The sequence below is a fragment of the Saccopteryx bilineata genome, chromosome 2, assembly GCF_036850765.1.
Source record: "Saccopteryx bilineata isolate mSacBil1 chromosome 2, mSacBil1_pri_phased_curated, whole genome shotgun sequence".
NCBI classification, from domain to species: domain Eukaryota; kingdom Metazoa; phylum Chordata; class Mammalia; order Chiroptera; family Emballonuridae; genus Saccopteryx; species Saccopteryx bilineata.
The window spans coordinates 215,778,719-215,793,734 of record NC_089491.1 but is presented as its reverse complement, the minus strand read 5'-3'; the positions used below and the strand labels follow the sequence as shown (position 1 = coordinate 215,793,734).

The window sequence follows — 15,016 nt, the reverse complement described above, 5'->3', positions numbered from 1 at the left end:
AGGGAAGAGAAGCAGATGGTCACTTCTTCTTTGTACCCTGACAGGGAATTGAACCCTGGACAGTGGTATGAGGGGCCAATCCTCTTTTTAGTGAGCCACCAGCCAGAGTCAGTATTTCTATTTCTTATATCTTTTATTCCTTCATGCTATAACAGATTTTAACTGATTTTTAACTTCATAAAAGAAAGTTAATGAATTTTTAGTTATTCAACTTTACTTAAGAGCAATGTAGTTGATTCTCTGATTTTCTATGTATACAAGCATATCAGTTAAAAGTGATAATTTTCCTTCCAATTGGTATTTTGTTTTCTTTCTTTCTTTTTTTTTTTTTTTTTTTTTGGTATTTTTCTGAAGTTGGAAATGGGGAGGCAGTCAGACAGACTCCCGCATGTGCCCTCCCGGGATCCGGCATGCCCACCAGGAGGAGATGCTCTGCCCATCTGGGGCGTTGCTCTGTTGCAACCAGAGCCATTCTAGTGCCTGAGGCAGAGGCCACAGAGCCATCCTCAGCGCTCGGGCCAACTTTGCTCCAATGGAGCCTTGGCTGCAGGAGGGGAAGAGAGAGACAGAGAGGAAGGAGAGGGGTAGGGGTGGAGAAGCAGATGGGCGCTTCTCCTGTGTGCCCTGGCCGGGAATGGAACCCGGGACTCCTGCACGCCAGGCCGACGCTCTACCATTGAGCCAACCGGCCAGGGCCTGATTTTATTTTCTTTCTCTTGTCTAATCACATAAGCCAGTAACTCCATATCATTGTCAAATAATAAATGACTATGGTGTACATTTTGGTTGGTTTGGTTTTCCCTGACCTTATTGGAAATACTTTGGGTGTTCAACAAACAAACATTTTTATCAGCTGCCAGTAAAGATACCATATATTGTATGTGTAATTTCCGATTCTGCTGCATTTTCATCACTAACTTTCTTTGTCCAATAACTTCTACCTTGAAAATGTCCTAATTTTGTTGAAAGACAAAAAGTAAAGTTCTTCTTCATCCACTGCTTCAAAAGGAAAAAACTAGAGTGGACGACCGGGCGCCAAAGGAACTTGCTAAATTCCAGAGCAACAGCCAAAGCAAAAGGTTAGAAGTTCCAGTTAGAAGTTCCTTCGGACAGGGCTATGCTCCCGAGGTCAATACAGAAGGAAGGACTGGAGCGTGGGGAGGAGTCGGGGCCACCCCGCCCGCAGCCGGGTCGGTGCCGGCGGCAGAGATGAAAAGTGAGCCCGGGTGGCCCAGGACGCAGGAGCGGTCGCCTTGCCTGCTCCGGAGCACCACGGGGGGAAACAAAGATCCAGCGCGGCCCCCCTCTCAGGCTCCCCGGCAACGGCCAGGTCTCCGCGCTACACCCTCCTGGCGTGCTGCTGTTCCCATCTGACCTCCCTCCATCCCCTCCATCTCCTCCCGGTTCCCGACTCTCCCTTTGCTCCAGCCGGCGCTCACTCCACTTCATCTGTCCGTCTGTTTGGCCTGGCGCGCACCTCCGGCCACTGGCTTGGATGGACGCGTGGAGGCTGTCCGGAGGTCCAGGGGTCTTGCTTCCAAAGTTGGTTCTGCTCTTTGTCTGCGCAGGTCAGTGACACTGGGCGGCGGGAGAGGGGAAGGAGCCCTGGGGCTGCGCTTGGGTCACATTCTGGGCGACGCGGTTTGCGGTTTGAGCAGCGCGCACGGAGACCTCTGCGGGCGCGCAGACACTGTGTGGTCCTCGCGGGGCAATCACCCTCCAAGCGACTTCCACTGTTTTTGTTTGTTTTCTTTAACGTTTCCTTTTCTTCTTTTTCTTTTAATTTTCTTTTCCTTTCTCCTCAAAGCGGTATGGAAACCCCAATCCCATTAGGGAACTTTATTTCTGGTTAATCGACGACTCAAGAATCAGGGGCGATTAGCGGCTAAGGGGTGGAAGAAATCATTTTTTAAAAACACCTGAAATATCGCTGAGGTTTTCAAATAAGCTAGTGTAGCGACTTTTCCATTTCAGTGTAGGCTTCTCACTGCCCCTTCCACCCTCTTCTTCTGAAAATTCTGCTTTTAACCTTTTGGAAAGAAAAACCCTTTGACTTTTGTTTTTAAAAAGTCAAAAGTGTGGTAGCCTGAGCAATTGGATGCTTTGAAGTCAAATATAAGGTTTTTGAGAAGCATCCATTCACCCAGAATCTAATCTGTTTTCTTGGATTTGGTTAAGCACATGTTTGTAGTTGAAGGACATCTATCTCACTTGCCTCTTTCTAATTACTCTGAGAATTGCTAATAATTGATGAAGCAGTGTGATTTTCTTGTTTTGTGATTGCTATAGGGCCCGGTGAAATGGCCTTTCATTGCTTCTTCATGAAAAAGTTACTTACACATGAATTTTGCATCTGTTTTTATTTTCCCCTCATAAAACAAGCTACAAGCACAGTGTTTTGCAAAATATTTTCATGTCTTTAATTTCCTCCGACAAAAACCAGAAACTGGACCTATGACCTTGCAACAGTACATTTACACGTAGTACTGTGATTTACCTTTTAATATAAAGACATTACACCTGAAGTGAAGACATTTTCAACATTATCTGATCATCAAAACATTTGATTTTCTCTTTCAGTTTTGACAGAAGTGCGACACAATAACTCCAGTGAAAATTTTCAGTCTGTGTATTTAATGCAAATTAGTGATTCTGTAAGTTACTTTAAAGATATTTTCTTGTAGGGAAAATACTGACTTTCAAATGCAGAAGTTTACAAAAGTAGTAAAAGCACTCCCTATTCATGATGAGGAGCATCCATATCCTAATCTGTTTACATTTATTTCTTTTACTTAAATCATACAAGATTTTCAGAGCTTGAGGGACTAAAAGAATCAACGGCATTATTATTAATTTTGTCTCTTTATAAATTTATTTGAAGGAATAGCAATTCTTTCCACCTTCTCTGTTTATCAAAAGAATTCAAAAATAAGAATATCTAACACTGCAGATAAAACATAATACCCTCACTTACCTTTACCCAACACCACCATTGTTAACAACTTTTTCTTATTTTTTTGTCCATGTTATCCCTGAGATAAACAGAAATCTTCTAATTTGTACACTTTTACTTCTCATCCTCCTCTTCTTCCAGCTGTGCTGGGTGCACAACTTCCCATATTCAGGACACCAGCAGCGCTGGCTAGCAGGAAGGTTGGTTGGTTTAGAAAATTTTCTCTCTGTTCATTTCTTCTCTCCTTCCACATCTCTCCCTGCTAAGCTACAAAGTACGCAATTGTAAACCAATAATACAAGATTGACTTATTATCTTCCAGAAGAAATGTTTAGCTAATGTGTTCTTTTGGTAATAATTCCTGAACTCTTTATTTCAGAGGATTTTTCTTGTTTGCCATATTCTCTGAGTGAGATATAGTGAGTGGTATATAGGGCAGAGGACATGCTGTGAGTCTTGGCTGGAAGATAAGGTGTACCCAATAATACTCTAATGGGTCATAGGAGAGGTACAGTCCTGTGCTGTCAGTGTTCATAGGAGAGAGTCAAATTGCTGGGTTAGGTGTGTAAGCTCCATGAAGGTGATGTCTGTTTTGCTCAGCATCATAGTCTCAGAGACAAGAAAATTCCTGGTCCAAAAATGCAACTCAGTCCATATTTGCTCAGAAAAACTGAATTGAGGTGAACTTTTATGAACTAGACCTTTGAAAGATAGGGAAGCCTTAAACATAGTGTGTACAAAAGTAAAAACCATATGTGTCTACATAACAATAGATAATTAAGTTTGGTTGAAACTAAGAGTTATGGCTGGAAATGAGGCTGGGGTGAGATGGGGGACCAATGCAGAAATAAGAACAGTTCAGACATTCTGTTAAATAAATTGCCAGCTTTAATGGGACAAAAACACAAGTTGATATGCTGTCCATAACCTGAATTATTTCCCCAACCCAAATACATTCAGTTCATGCCCCGTTTGTTAAGAAATAAGAGCAAGGTTTCTATACCTGAAGCGTCACGTTGTACGGTGGAGTCACTTTTGGAAAGAGACCCAATGAAGTGTTTATATTATTTCCAGCTCCCAGTGTAGGCTACAAAGACAGAATTTGGCCAAGGTTTTGCCTTCCCAGCCTCAGCCAGTGACTTGTGCCCCTCCCTTTCCTTCCTCTCTTGTCCTCAACTGTAGCAACAAGAACTGTGTCTGAGCAAGGGTCTGCAGCCAGATGCAGCCACATTTCCTAAGCTACACATTCCATTAAGGTGGGGTGGGGGTAGAAACCTTCTTCCAGAGTGTGCCTTAATTAAAGTCATTGAAAAAAATTGGAACTGATTGACTTTCAAGGGTATTAACTTGAATAATTAAAGCAATATTATTTATTTTCTGAAGACAATTAGAATGCTCTTTATTCTTATACAAGTGAAAGAACACTCCTGCATCATTTAAATTCTGATCTTCATAGAATTAGTCTCAAATAAATCAAAGAAAACAACTAACATATCAAAATAAACTCTAAAGTGTGGTTGGGATCTCAATTTGGAAATGTGATTGTGAATGTATTTGCGGTGTTGTTCAATCTAACCTTTTAAGAGCGCTGGAAAATGCCATAAATAAATGAAACAATGTGTGACATGATCTAGATGTTTGCTGCATGTAAAATACAGTTTCTTGGCTACAAGATTTTGGTCTTGGTTTCTTACAACATTAGCTTGAATATTTTGATAGAACCATGTCCTTCTAATAATAGTAACTTAAGTACAATAGTAGTAGAATCTTTGATATTCATGGAGAGCTTAGTAGGATGTCACTGTGTTGGGCATCATTTAAAAGAAACTTCAAACAAATTAAAAATGGGACTTCATTATTACCTAGTGATTCCACTTCTGAGAAACACTTAATTCAAAAAAATACATTCACCCTTATGTTCATTGTGGCATTATTTATAATAACCAAACTTTGGAAACAGCCCAAGTGCCCTTCAGTACATGATGGATAAAAAAATGTGGTACATTTACACACTGGAATACTATGCAGCCATTAAAAAGGAAGAAAATCTTATCTCTTGCAATAGCATGGATGAACCTGGAGAGCATTATGCTAAGTGAAATAAGACAGAGAAAGACAAATGTCATATGATTTCACTTATATGTGGACTTTATTGAACAAAATTAACAAACAAAATAAAAACAGACTCATAGATTCAGAGAACAGACTGACAGCTGTAAGGGGGGTGGTGGTAAGGGAACTGAGTTAAAAAGGTGAAGGAGTTAAACAAAGAACAAAACAAACCAAAAATCTTGAACACAGACAGCAGTATGATGATTGCCAGAGGGACAGAGCAGTGGGGAGAGGTATCAGGTAAAGGGGAGATAAATGGCAATGGACGGAGACTCGAGTTGAGGTGGTAAACTCACAATATATATATGATGCATCATAGAATTGTACACCTGAAACCTATTTAATTATATTAACCAATGTCTGCCTAATAAACTCAATAAAAATAAATAAAAGGCACCTCACTGTAACCACTTGCACATTGGTTGTCCTGCTCCCACAGAATCAGTGGGGACATTAGCTCTCTCATTATCTGAATGGCTCGTAATGGCTTTTAGGAGCATGAAGCAAAACTATTCCTGCTAAGCGCTTGAGACAAGCAAGCAACCTAAATATTTGAATTAATTAAATAGCATGAAAAATGAAAACAATAAACATTCACTGGGAAAATGATAAGCTAAATCACCTTTAAAGTTTGGTGTACTCTGCAAAAAATATATATTGTCAATAAATCATTAGATTGTGTTTCCGTCTTCAAAATTTTCAGGTAAATTTAAGCAGAATGACTCATTTTACAAAAGTAATTATTTTCCCCTCTCATTTCTTCTTACCACATCCCAGAAGAAGACATTAAAGTTTGTTGATTTATGAGGTAGAAATAAAATTGAGGGAAAGAAAATGTGAACTTTTTCACTTGTCCCACAGAAGCCATGCACTATTGGAAAGTGAATGAATTTTGCTACTCTTTGACCACATTCTCTTGTAAAAAAATCATCGTTTCAGGAAGATGATTTAAAAGCAAAATCTAACATCTCCTTTATAGATTAATCAATTTTATGGTCATGTAAATGTAAATATAACATCTTGTATTTTTATGTTATGACTTGAACAAGAAAGCAAAAAGTCTCATATGATTTAGAAAATGGTTGGTTTTTGAACATGTAACTTAAATGATCTGACTGTATTAACCTGAAACACATATTTATTATAATTTAAACCACTGAATATAACTAAATGGTAATCTTAATGTGTTCCATATAAATTATTTAAGTGGAATAAAGAATATTTAAAAGCCAGAGTAATTTTTATTCAACATTTTTGGTATAATTTTAATTACCAAATCATATGGGAAAAAGATAGCAATTTGGTTTTGTTAGCTCCAATATGTAATTTCTAATCAGAAAATAACTTTCCCCCTTCACAAAGTGCTGTTTCATAGCCTATTGATTTTTAAATCTGGTATTAAACTCTCAATTATTCACAAGTTAATTATCTAAGAAAACTTACTTTCCAATCCAAATGCATTGACAAGATGCGCAGACTCATTTGTGTTACCATATGATGGCAAAATGTGATTATGAAAATAAGTGGTGGAGAAAGAAAAGCATATAATGCATAGTCATGAAAAATAGATCTTACTTTAAAATTATCTCCAGCTGACATTACTCATGTCAGTAACACTTGCCATTAAATGAGGTTAATTGAGAGTAATACCCTAAAGTCAAAAGACTTCATCATTTAAAAATGATTATAAGAACTCAATTGGCAAATTGAATGACTGAGTAGTTGGGACATTTATCCCTCCCTTCATTGTCTCATTCAATTCTGACACCAATTATGGTGTTTGTTGCTTAAGATTCAAAGAATGGTCTTTGCTTTTTCTAGTTTTATGGTTAAGAAGAAAGACTAGTTCAGATGCAATTCTGAGTATGTAAAACAAAAAACCTAAAGGCACTAAAAACTGGTTAAGGTATAAAATGGAATAGCTTTTCATGAAGCTGTGATTTCAGAACTAAAATTCAACCTCTGTTATTTTTACTTCATAGACAATTGTCTTGCTCAGTGTGGCAAAGACTGCAGATCTTACTGCTGTGATGGGACCACGCCCTACTGTTGCTCCTACTACGCTTATATTGGAAATGTCCTCTCGTGAGTACTAGTCAAATTCGGCAGTATTGATGCCCTTTCCCATGGCCAGTTGTGTTTTAAAAAGTACCAAGTTACAGATATGGACAAGAAATTTTAAGTGTGGCTGCTGTTGACATAAAATCTCCACTGGAGATACCAAATCCTTATCATTATCTAGTATGTTACATTATTTGACAAAATGTGCAAATTAATATAGAAAATAAATTTTCTTGATTAGAAGGCAATGTAAGTATATAAAAGGAATCTACTTTTATTACTAAATTTGTGTCTTATAATAATAACTATAATAACAGCAATATTTTAAGTAGACTATATTATTGATCATTTTTAACATTGTAAATTATGTTGCCATTTGTATATTTGTCTAACTCATCCAGTATATGTCAGGGAAAAGAGATAAGAATAAAAAATAGTTGAGATATGAAGTGTCAATTTTCCATGTAATTCATATAAAACAAATTCAGGAAATAAATTTAAGGCCCAAGATAGGCCAGGCATCAACAATGTAAAGTAATAACCAACTATAAAAAGCAAAGAAACATATACACTTAGACTGTGTAAGCATTTCTCCATAGCAAACTAAGAACTTATTTAGAGATGCTTCTGGTCAAAGGGAAATGGAGAAGTAGGAAGTGCCTTCAGGGTTGAATGTCTGAAAAGTATACAACTCTTTCAGTTGCGCTAAATTTAAGGTGAGAAATAAAATGCAGAAAAGTAAGAACGAAAGAGTTGGGCCTGATATTAGAGATCATGTCTCTCTGAATAAGACCAAAAAGGAGCATACTTCAGAAAACTTTTGAAGACTGTCATGATTATGTACAAAAAGTAATAAAGACTGATGAATGGAACTTAAGCATTCTTTGAAATGCATATAAATGCTAAATAAAATATTTGAATGTTTTTCTCATGGAAGACTTGGTGGAAAACAGATGAACTCTCTTTCTTACATTAGCAAATGATCAGAATGGTATTTACAGAAATTAATCAGCTCAGCATACTCTAAATATAAATATATAATGATGGTTCACATTTGTGTACTACTTCACACTTAACGTAATTTAAAAATACAATATGACTAAGTTTTCATTTTATTTTCAAATGGTCTCCAGATGCCAGACACAGCAGTCCCAGTGTAGATGTGTGAGTGGGCCCAGCAGGTGGTATAACTGTGAGGAACCTGCTATCAGAGTGACTCTATGATTCTTTGCTCGATTTCCCGGTCCACTAACTACATCATGGTGTGTGCTGTGCCCTTACTTCCCACCTGATAGTTATCTTTGCCCTGGTAAATATATGCATGAGACCTAATTACTTATTAATCAGAATACTTAAAATATGAAGTTTACAAGTGTGTTTTTATGTTCTTTATTTGCAATTAGATTTACATTTTCATAGTACATATTCTTAGTCTTTCACTTATTTCACCACTTAATTTAAGTAAAGAATTACTTGTTAATATATACTGCTCACAAAAATTAGGAGATATTTCAAAAATGAATATGAAGTGATAAAATATCTTCTAATTTTTGTGAATAGTATATTTATCTGGGTATTTAGGGCCATGTACTTGTACCTGTAATATTTTATTAAAATGGATTTTGTTTTGGTAGGAAATAAACACAGATGGCATTATATTTCAGGCAGTTAAAACTGAATTTTCTGTTCAAAATAGAAACCACGAAGTGAATCCCTTGCTAAACAATTCTTAGGGGGAAAAGGAGGGGGACATTTTAAATGTTTTCCCCACTGGATAAAGGAGAATACATTTTCAGGATTTCCAGTTATTGTTTAAGATTTGAAAAGAGTTCTTAACTCCACCCTAAGCTTTTTTTTTTTTTTTTTTTAAGTTTAGTGTGGGTAGGTGCGTTGAGAGGAAAAAAATTATTCCAAGAGTGCTTACAAAAGTTCTTTCATGCACGTGCTTTCAAATATCTCTGTTTTGGAAGTCATAAATTATGTTTCCTCTCTTCCAAGAATCCAGGCACATTCTCAGTAAAATGATTTTAATCATCTAAACAGAAAATTAAATCTTTGTGGTTATTGAAAAAGTAATAAGAAAGAAAACAATAAATACAATGGGATGTTTTGTCTCCTAAATGAACAACTTTATGAATTGGTTATACTTGGTTTCTATTTTTGTCTTTTTAAAAATAGAAAATATTTTGGCTCAATTTATCAATAAAATGAGCTAAAAGAAATACAAAATACAATTTGGGACATTCTAGAGTGTTTGTAAATGGTAAGGTAGGTACACTTGATCTGGTCACTGAGTCCTCTCCCTGGTCATCTTCTAAAATAAAATAGGCCTGACCTGTGGTGGCGCAGTGGATAAAGCGTCCACCTGGAAATGCTGAGGTCGCCGGTTCAAAACCTTGGGCTTGCCTGGTCAAGGCACATATGGGAGTTGATGCTTCCAGCTCCTCCCCACCTTCTCTCTCTGTCTCTCTCTCCTCTCTCTCTCCCTCTCTGTCTCTCTCTTTCCCTCTCTGTCTCTCTCTCTTCCTTTCTCTCTCCTCTCTAAAATGAATAAATAAAATAAAATAAAATTAAATTAAAAAAAAATAAAATAAAATAATCAGAATAGACATGTTTTTAGCCCTTAATTCTATTTATGTCAACTCCCCTCTCTGTTTTGCAAAGTAACCATTAAAATTCATTTTTGAAGAAATCACAAGAGTTAACTTTCAATTTACCTTTTCATTGAAAGGTCTTATTTTATTCAAGTTCTTTTTATACTGATATTTTACCTAAATATGAGCTAATTATGACAAATAGAGATTTCTTCTCCCATTTTTTTCTTTTCTGGTTAGGAATTTTAAAGTTTACTTGCGTCTCATGTAAAACTTTAAAATTAAACTTTTAAAATACCATATCTACCTTTTTAAATTTAGATATAATTGACATAAAACATTACATTAGATTCAGGTATAAAAGATAATGATTCAATGTTTGTATGTATTGCAAAATAATAACTACAGTAAGTCTATTTAATATGTCTTTTCAACATAAGAATAGCATACTTTACTTTTAAGCATTATGATCACAGGTAATGTTTTCAGTATAAAAAAATAATAATACTGTTTTCCAGAATTTAAGATTAATTTTACAAAAGTCAACATATCCTATTCAACTAATTATTTACGAATACATAGTGAGTGCCCATAACCATGGCCGCACTGAGCTAGGTCCTGGTATCCAAAGATAAATAAATGATGCATCATGACCTCTAGGATCTCAAAATTTACTATGAATTAATCTGTGAAATATTATTGAAGTTGGAATAAATACTTTGAGATGTTACACTATTTAGAACCATAAATGACAGAATATGTGACTTTGGAATTATTTCTCCATTTTTTAACATATTTCTTAATCACAAAGGTAACTACTGAAGATTAAAAGCTTCACTATGCTTGAAAATGAGAATTGGGCCAATTCAAGAAATAAACAATTTCTCATCAAACTGATTTTCAAACATTGCATTCAGCCACTATTCTCCATGGAAGATAAACATCTGTGATGAATATGGAAAAGGCTATTTCTTTTTTCCTGCTGATGAAATTGAATTGACATTCCCTAGAGAGAGGATCCAGCTTAAAGATATGGTTTGCACAATAGTCTTTAGAATTGGTAAAATTCAAGGGAATAGAGGGTGCAGATGAGTGGCTAATTACTGTTAGACTTTAGTGAAAGTGAAGGTAAGCTGCTATGTGAGTAAGAGAATGATTGTACAATATTGAATAGAAACCAGTAATGACAGGCAGAGTGAGTCAGATGACAAGAGGTAAGGTTTAATTCCTTATTCAAAAATAGAATTTGGCTCTTCCAGTTGGACCCTATAAAATGCAGGTCTGTCTAGATATTCATCAGAGAGCCATCTGGCCAACAGAAATCCCCATGGGGAAAAATTAAGAGGAAGAACTAATAATGGAGATCTTGGTGGAATTAAGTTTCTTTTCTCCTCAATGAAATGTGAAAGATGTATTGTCTGCAGTTTTGCAATGACAACTCCTAAATATCACAACTGTGATTTTAGAGTCCTGTTATGCATGAAAGCAAAAATGAGTTAAAAAATAAAGGTTTCATATTTTCAAATGGCATTTGCGGTCCCATTCTCATTAAGCAGCGGTACATTCTGAATAAAACACACGAGGCTATTCAAATACTGACAGGAACATAATGCATTTTGAAAAGCCTTTGGCATTGGGAAAAACATTTAAGTTAATTAAATTTAAATTTTCTTAGTACTTACATATGAAACCACACTTCTTGAACAATGCATACTAAGCATATCAAAGTTTGTGGGAGTCTTATTTTTGTTTTAGTAATGTCAAAAAGATAAGTAATACAATGTTAAAATAAATATGAACTTGACTTAAAATTTAACAAATTATTTTTAATATAAGAAGAAAGTCAAGAAAGTCAGCCTGACCAGGCGGTGGCACAGTGGATAGATCGTGAGACTAGAATGTGGAGGTCCCAGGTTCCAGATCCCGAGGTCACCAACTTGAGCGCGGGCTCATTTTGTTTGAGCAAAGCTCACAGCTTGGACCCAAGGTCTCTGGCTTGAGCAAGGGGTTACTTGGTCTGATGAAGGCCCATGGTCAAGGCACATATGAGAAAGCAATCAATGAACAACTAAGGTGTCGCAACGAAAAACTGATGATTGATGCTTCTCATCTCTCTCCGTTCCTGCCTGTCTGTCCCTATCTATCCCTCTCTCTGTGTCTCTGTAAAAAAAAAAAAAAAAAAAAAAAAAAGAAAGAAAATCAGTGTTTCGTGTTTCTGGGAAGACATGTACATTTACATTTGAAGAGTTATTTTATTAAAAGCAAGCATTAATGTCTTAAACTTTTCTCAGTCAAATCTATATTCTATTCTATCAGAATTGTCTTTGTAAATTAAGACTAATGTCAGAATCATGATTTGTCTCAAGGAAAGAATAGATGAAATTTTTAGAACATAGTCTTAATAATTTATTTCTCTAAATATGTACAGAGATATTTTATGTTCTACACCAGTTACTGAGGGATACAGTCATGAATCAAATACATGGCTCTGCCCTTGTTTATAAGCTACTGTGAGTATAGAACTATAAATAAATAGTTTAATCTACTAGGGAAGGCACAACATGCAGTGGAATAAAAAAAGAAGCTTTTAGTTTGTCTGTAGGGTTCTGGGAAGGCTTCTTGAAGAAGAAAAGTAATTCTAAGCTAAATCTTGAAAGAAAAAGCAGTTAACAAAATTCATCACTCAAAGTTAAAAGAAAACACTTAGTAAACCAGAAATATAGAAGAAAATTTCCTGACCCAATAAATATCCCAAAAAACCCCACACCCTATCTCAAACACCATATCTAATGGTCCAATGTGATAACCTTTCCTTTTAAAGGCAACTATAAAACAAGTTATCAACTAACATCACTTCTATTCAATACCTTACTCTTCTGGTCAGTATAACCAATAAGCCAAATTTTAAAAAGGTAATAACAATTGGAAAGGCCCTGGAAAGCTGGCTCAGAGATCAAGCATCAACCTGGTATGTGGAAATCCTGGTTCAATTCCCAGTCAGGGCACATGGGAGAGTTGACTATCTGCTTCTCCACCTCTCCTTCTCCCCTTCCTTCTTTCTCTCTTCTCCTCCTGCAGCGATGGCTCAATTGATTTGAGCATGTTGGCCCCAGGAGTAGATGATAGCTCCCATGAGCCTCTACTTCAGGTGCTAAAAATAGCTTGGATGAGAGCATGGCCCCAGATGGGCAGAGCATAGGCCCCAAACAGGGATTGCTGGGTGAATCCTGGTCAGAGGGTAATCTGTCTTCTCACTTAAAAAAAAAATTAGAAAAGAAGAAACTACATTGTTCTTATTTACAAATTTTATGACTGCCTATACTCCTCAGACTATAAAATAAATAAGAGATTTCACCAAGATTGCAGTGCACAAAAATAAATATTCTTATACTGCAACAACAGTTGGAAAATGTAATATGTATGTGTATATACTAATCTCATTTACATCATCAAAAACTATAAGATACCCAGCAAGAGATCTAATAATAAGATAAGCATGACATTTATGGAGTATTATAATTATGTAAAAATTTCAGGGGGTGGAAGAGAGAACTAAAGAAATGAAGAGCTATACCATAACATAGATGGAAATACTGTAAGGATGATAGTATTGGGGTATGTTGACTCCTAAACTATATGTAAATTTAATGTAGTTCTAATTAATTAATATCCAGAGAACCATTATCTTTTTGCTGAGTTTGACAGTGAGTTTAAAATGTATGTGGCACAATAATAAAAGATAGTTATAAAAAAGAATAAAGTGAGAAGACATACCTTAGAAACATCAAGATTTATTATAGCCTGTCCAGGTGGTGACGCAGTGAATAGAGCATCGGACTAGGACAGAGGACCCACGTTCGAAACCCGGAGGTTACTGGCTTGAGTGCAGGCTCATTTGGCTTGAGCACAGGATCATAGACATTACCCCATGGCTGCTGGCTTAATCCCAAAGGTCACTCACTGGCTTGAAGTCCAAGGTTGCTGGCTTGAACCCAGTGTCGCTGGCTTGAGCAAGGGGTCACTTGCTCTGCTGTAGCTCCCCAGTCAAGGCACATATGAGAAAGCAATCAATGAACAACTAAGGTGTCACAACAAAATACTAATGATTGATGCTTCTCATCTCTCTTCTTCTTGTCTGTCTGTCCCTATTAGTGCATCTGTCCCTCTCTGTCCATCTCTCTGTCTCCCAATCTCTGTCTCAAAAAATGATTTATTATAAAGTTATAGATATATAAATTGTATGATATTGATTTACAGATATACTGATAGAATACAGAGCTTAGGAATTGACTGTATACAGTATATGGGAACTTAAATAACAGAGATGGCATAAAAAACCAGTGGTGGTAAATGGATTATATAATAAATACTGCTGACACAATAATCCACATGGATAAACATCTCACTAGATCACCCCATTATACCACACCCACAAATCCACTTCCATTGGACTAATTACATAAGTGCAAGAAGCAAACTTTTGCAATTGTTTTAAAAAAGGAAAGAATGCATTATGAAATCAGGAAAGATTTTTAAAATAAAAGGTAAACAGCAGAAACCATAAAACCACTGTAAAACCAGTAAGACTAAAACTACTGACCTGTAGACTTTAAAATAGTGAGTTTTGTGTTATACATGAATTATATATCAGTGAAACAATGTTTTTAAATACATAAGGCAACAGAATTTCATAATGTATAAGGCAAATACTCATCTGGAGAAGACACTTGCAATTTATATGATTCACTAAAGATTAGTATCTGGAATACCTCAGTAGTGAAGTGAGCAGTGCGTGTGCACAAAAAGGTCATAGAGCAGAATAGTGGAAGGATAATAAAACTATGAAAGTCATTTCCCCGGTAAGCTAAAACAGGGAAATGCAATGCTGTCTCATAGCCAGCAGTCTGCAACATCTCTGAGTCTGATAACACTAAGCTGTGTGGGCCAAGGTGAAGAAGAATGTGCACTGCTGTTGGAAGGACATACAGTTCAAAACACTTGCAGAGCAATTTGACCTCATGTAGTAAAGATAAAGATGGGCATAAATTATGATTTAGCAATACCTCTTCTGCCATCCCTAGAAAATTCCTCAATTCACACATATTATGTTGGTTCACATATTATTTGAAATAGCAAAGCATTGGAAGCAACATAAATTTCCATCCGAGGAAAATGGATATATAAAGTATAGTCAGTCATACAATGAAATGAGATACAACAATTAAAATAAATCAATGCATAACATATCTTTATAGTAAAACTCAAAACGGATAATGAAAAAGAGCAGAAAAACTGC

The 15,016-nt window shown here is 36.1% G+C and overlaps 1 protein-coding gene across 2 annotated transcripts in view; it reads left to right on the top strand.

The window, feature by feature from the left end:
- Positions 1-1,101: 1,101 nt before the first annotated feature.
- The window catches only part of CYYR1 (cysteine and tyrosine rich 1), a 139,872-nt gene continuing 125,957 nt past the window's right edge, over positions 1,102-15,016 (top strand). Inside the window, exons 1-2 of one of the 2 annotated variants that reach the window (XM_066259116.1) lie at positions 1,102-1,568; positions 7,048-7,150. In XM_066259116.1, the coding sequence (XP_066115213.1) occupies positions 1,496-1,568; positions 7,048-7,150 (176 nt within the window). In that variant the 5' untranslated portion in view covers positions 1,102-1,495. The remainder of the gene's footprint in view (positions 1,569-7,047; positions 7,151-15,016) is intronic. The other variant, XM_066259115.1, reaches the window with a different exon arrangement.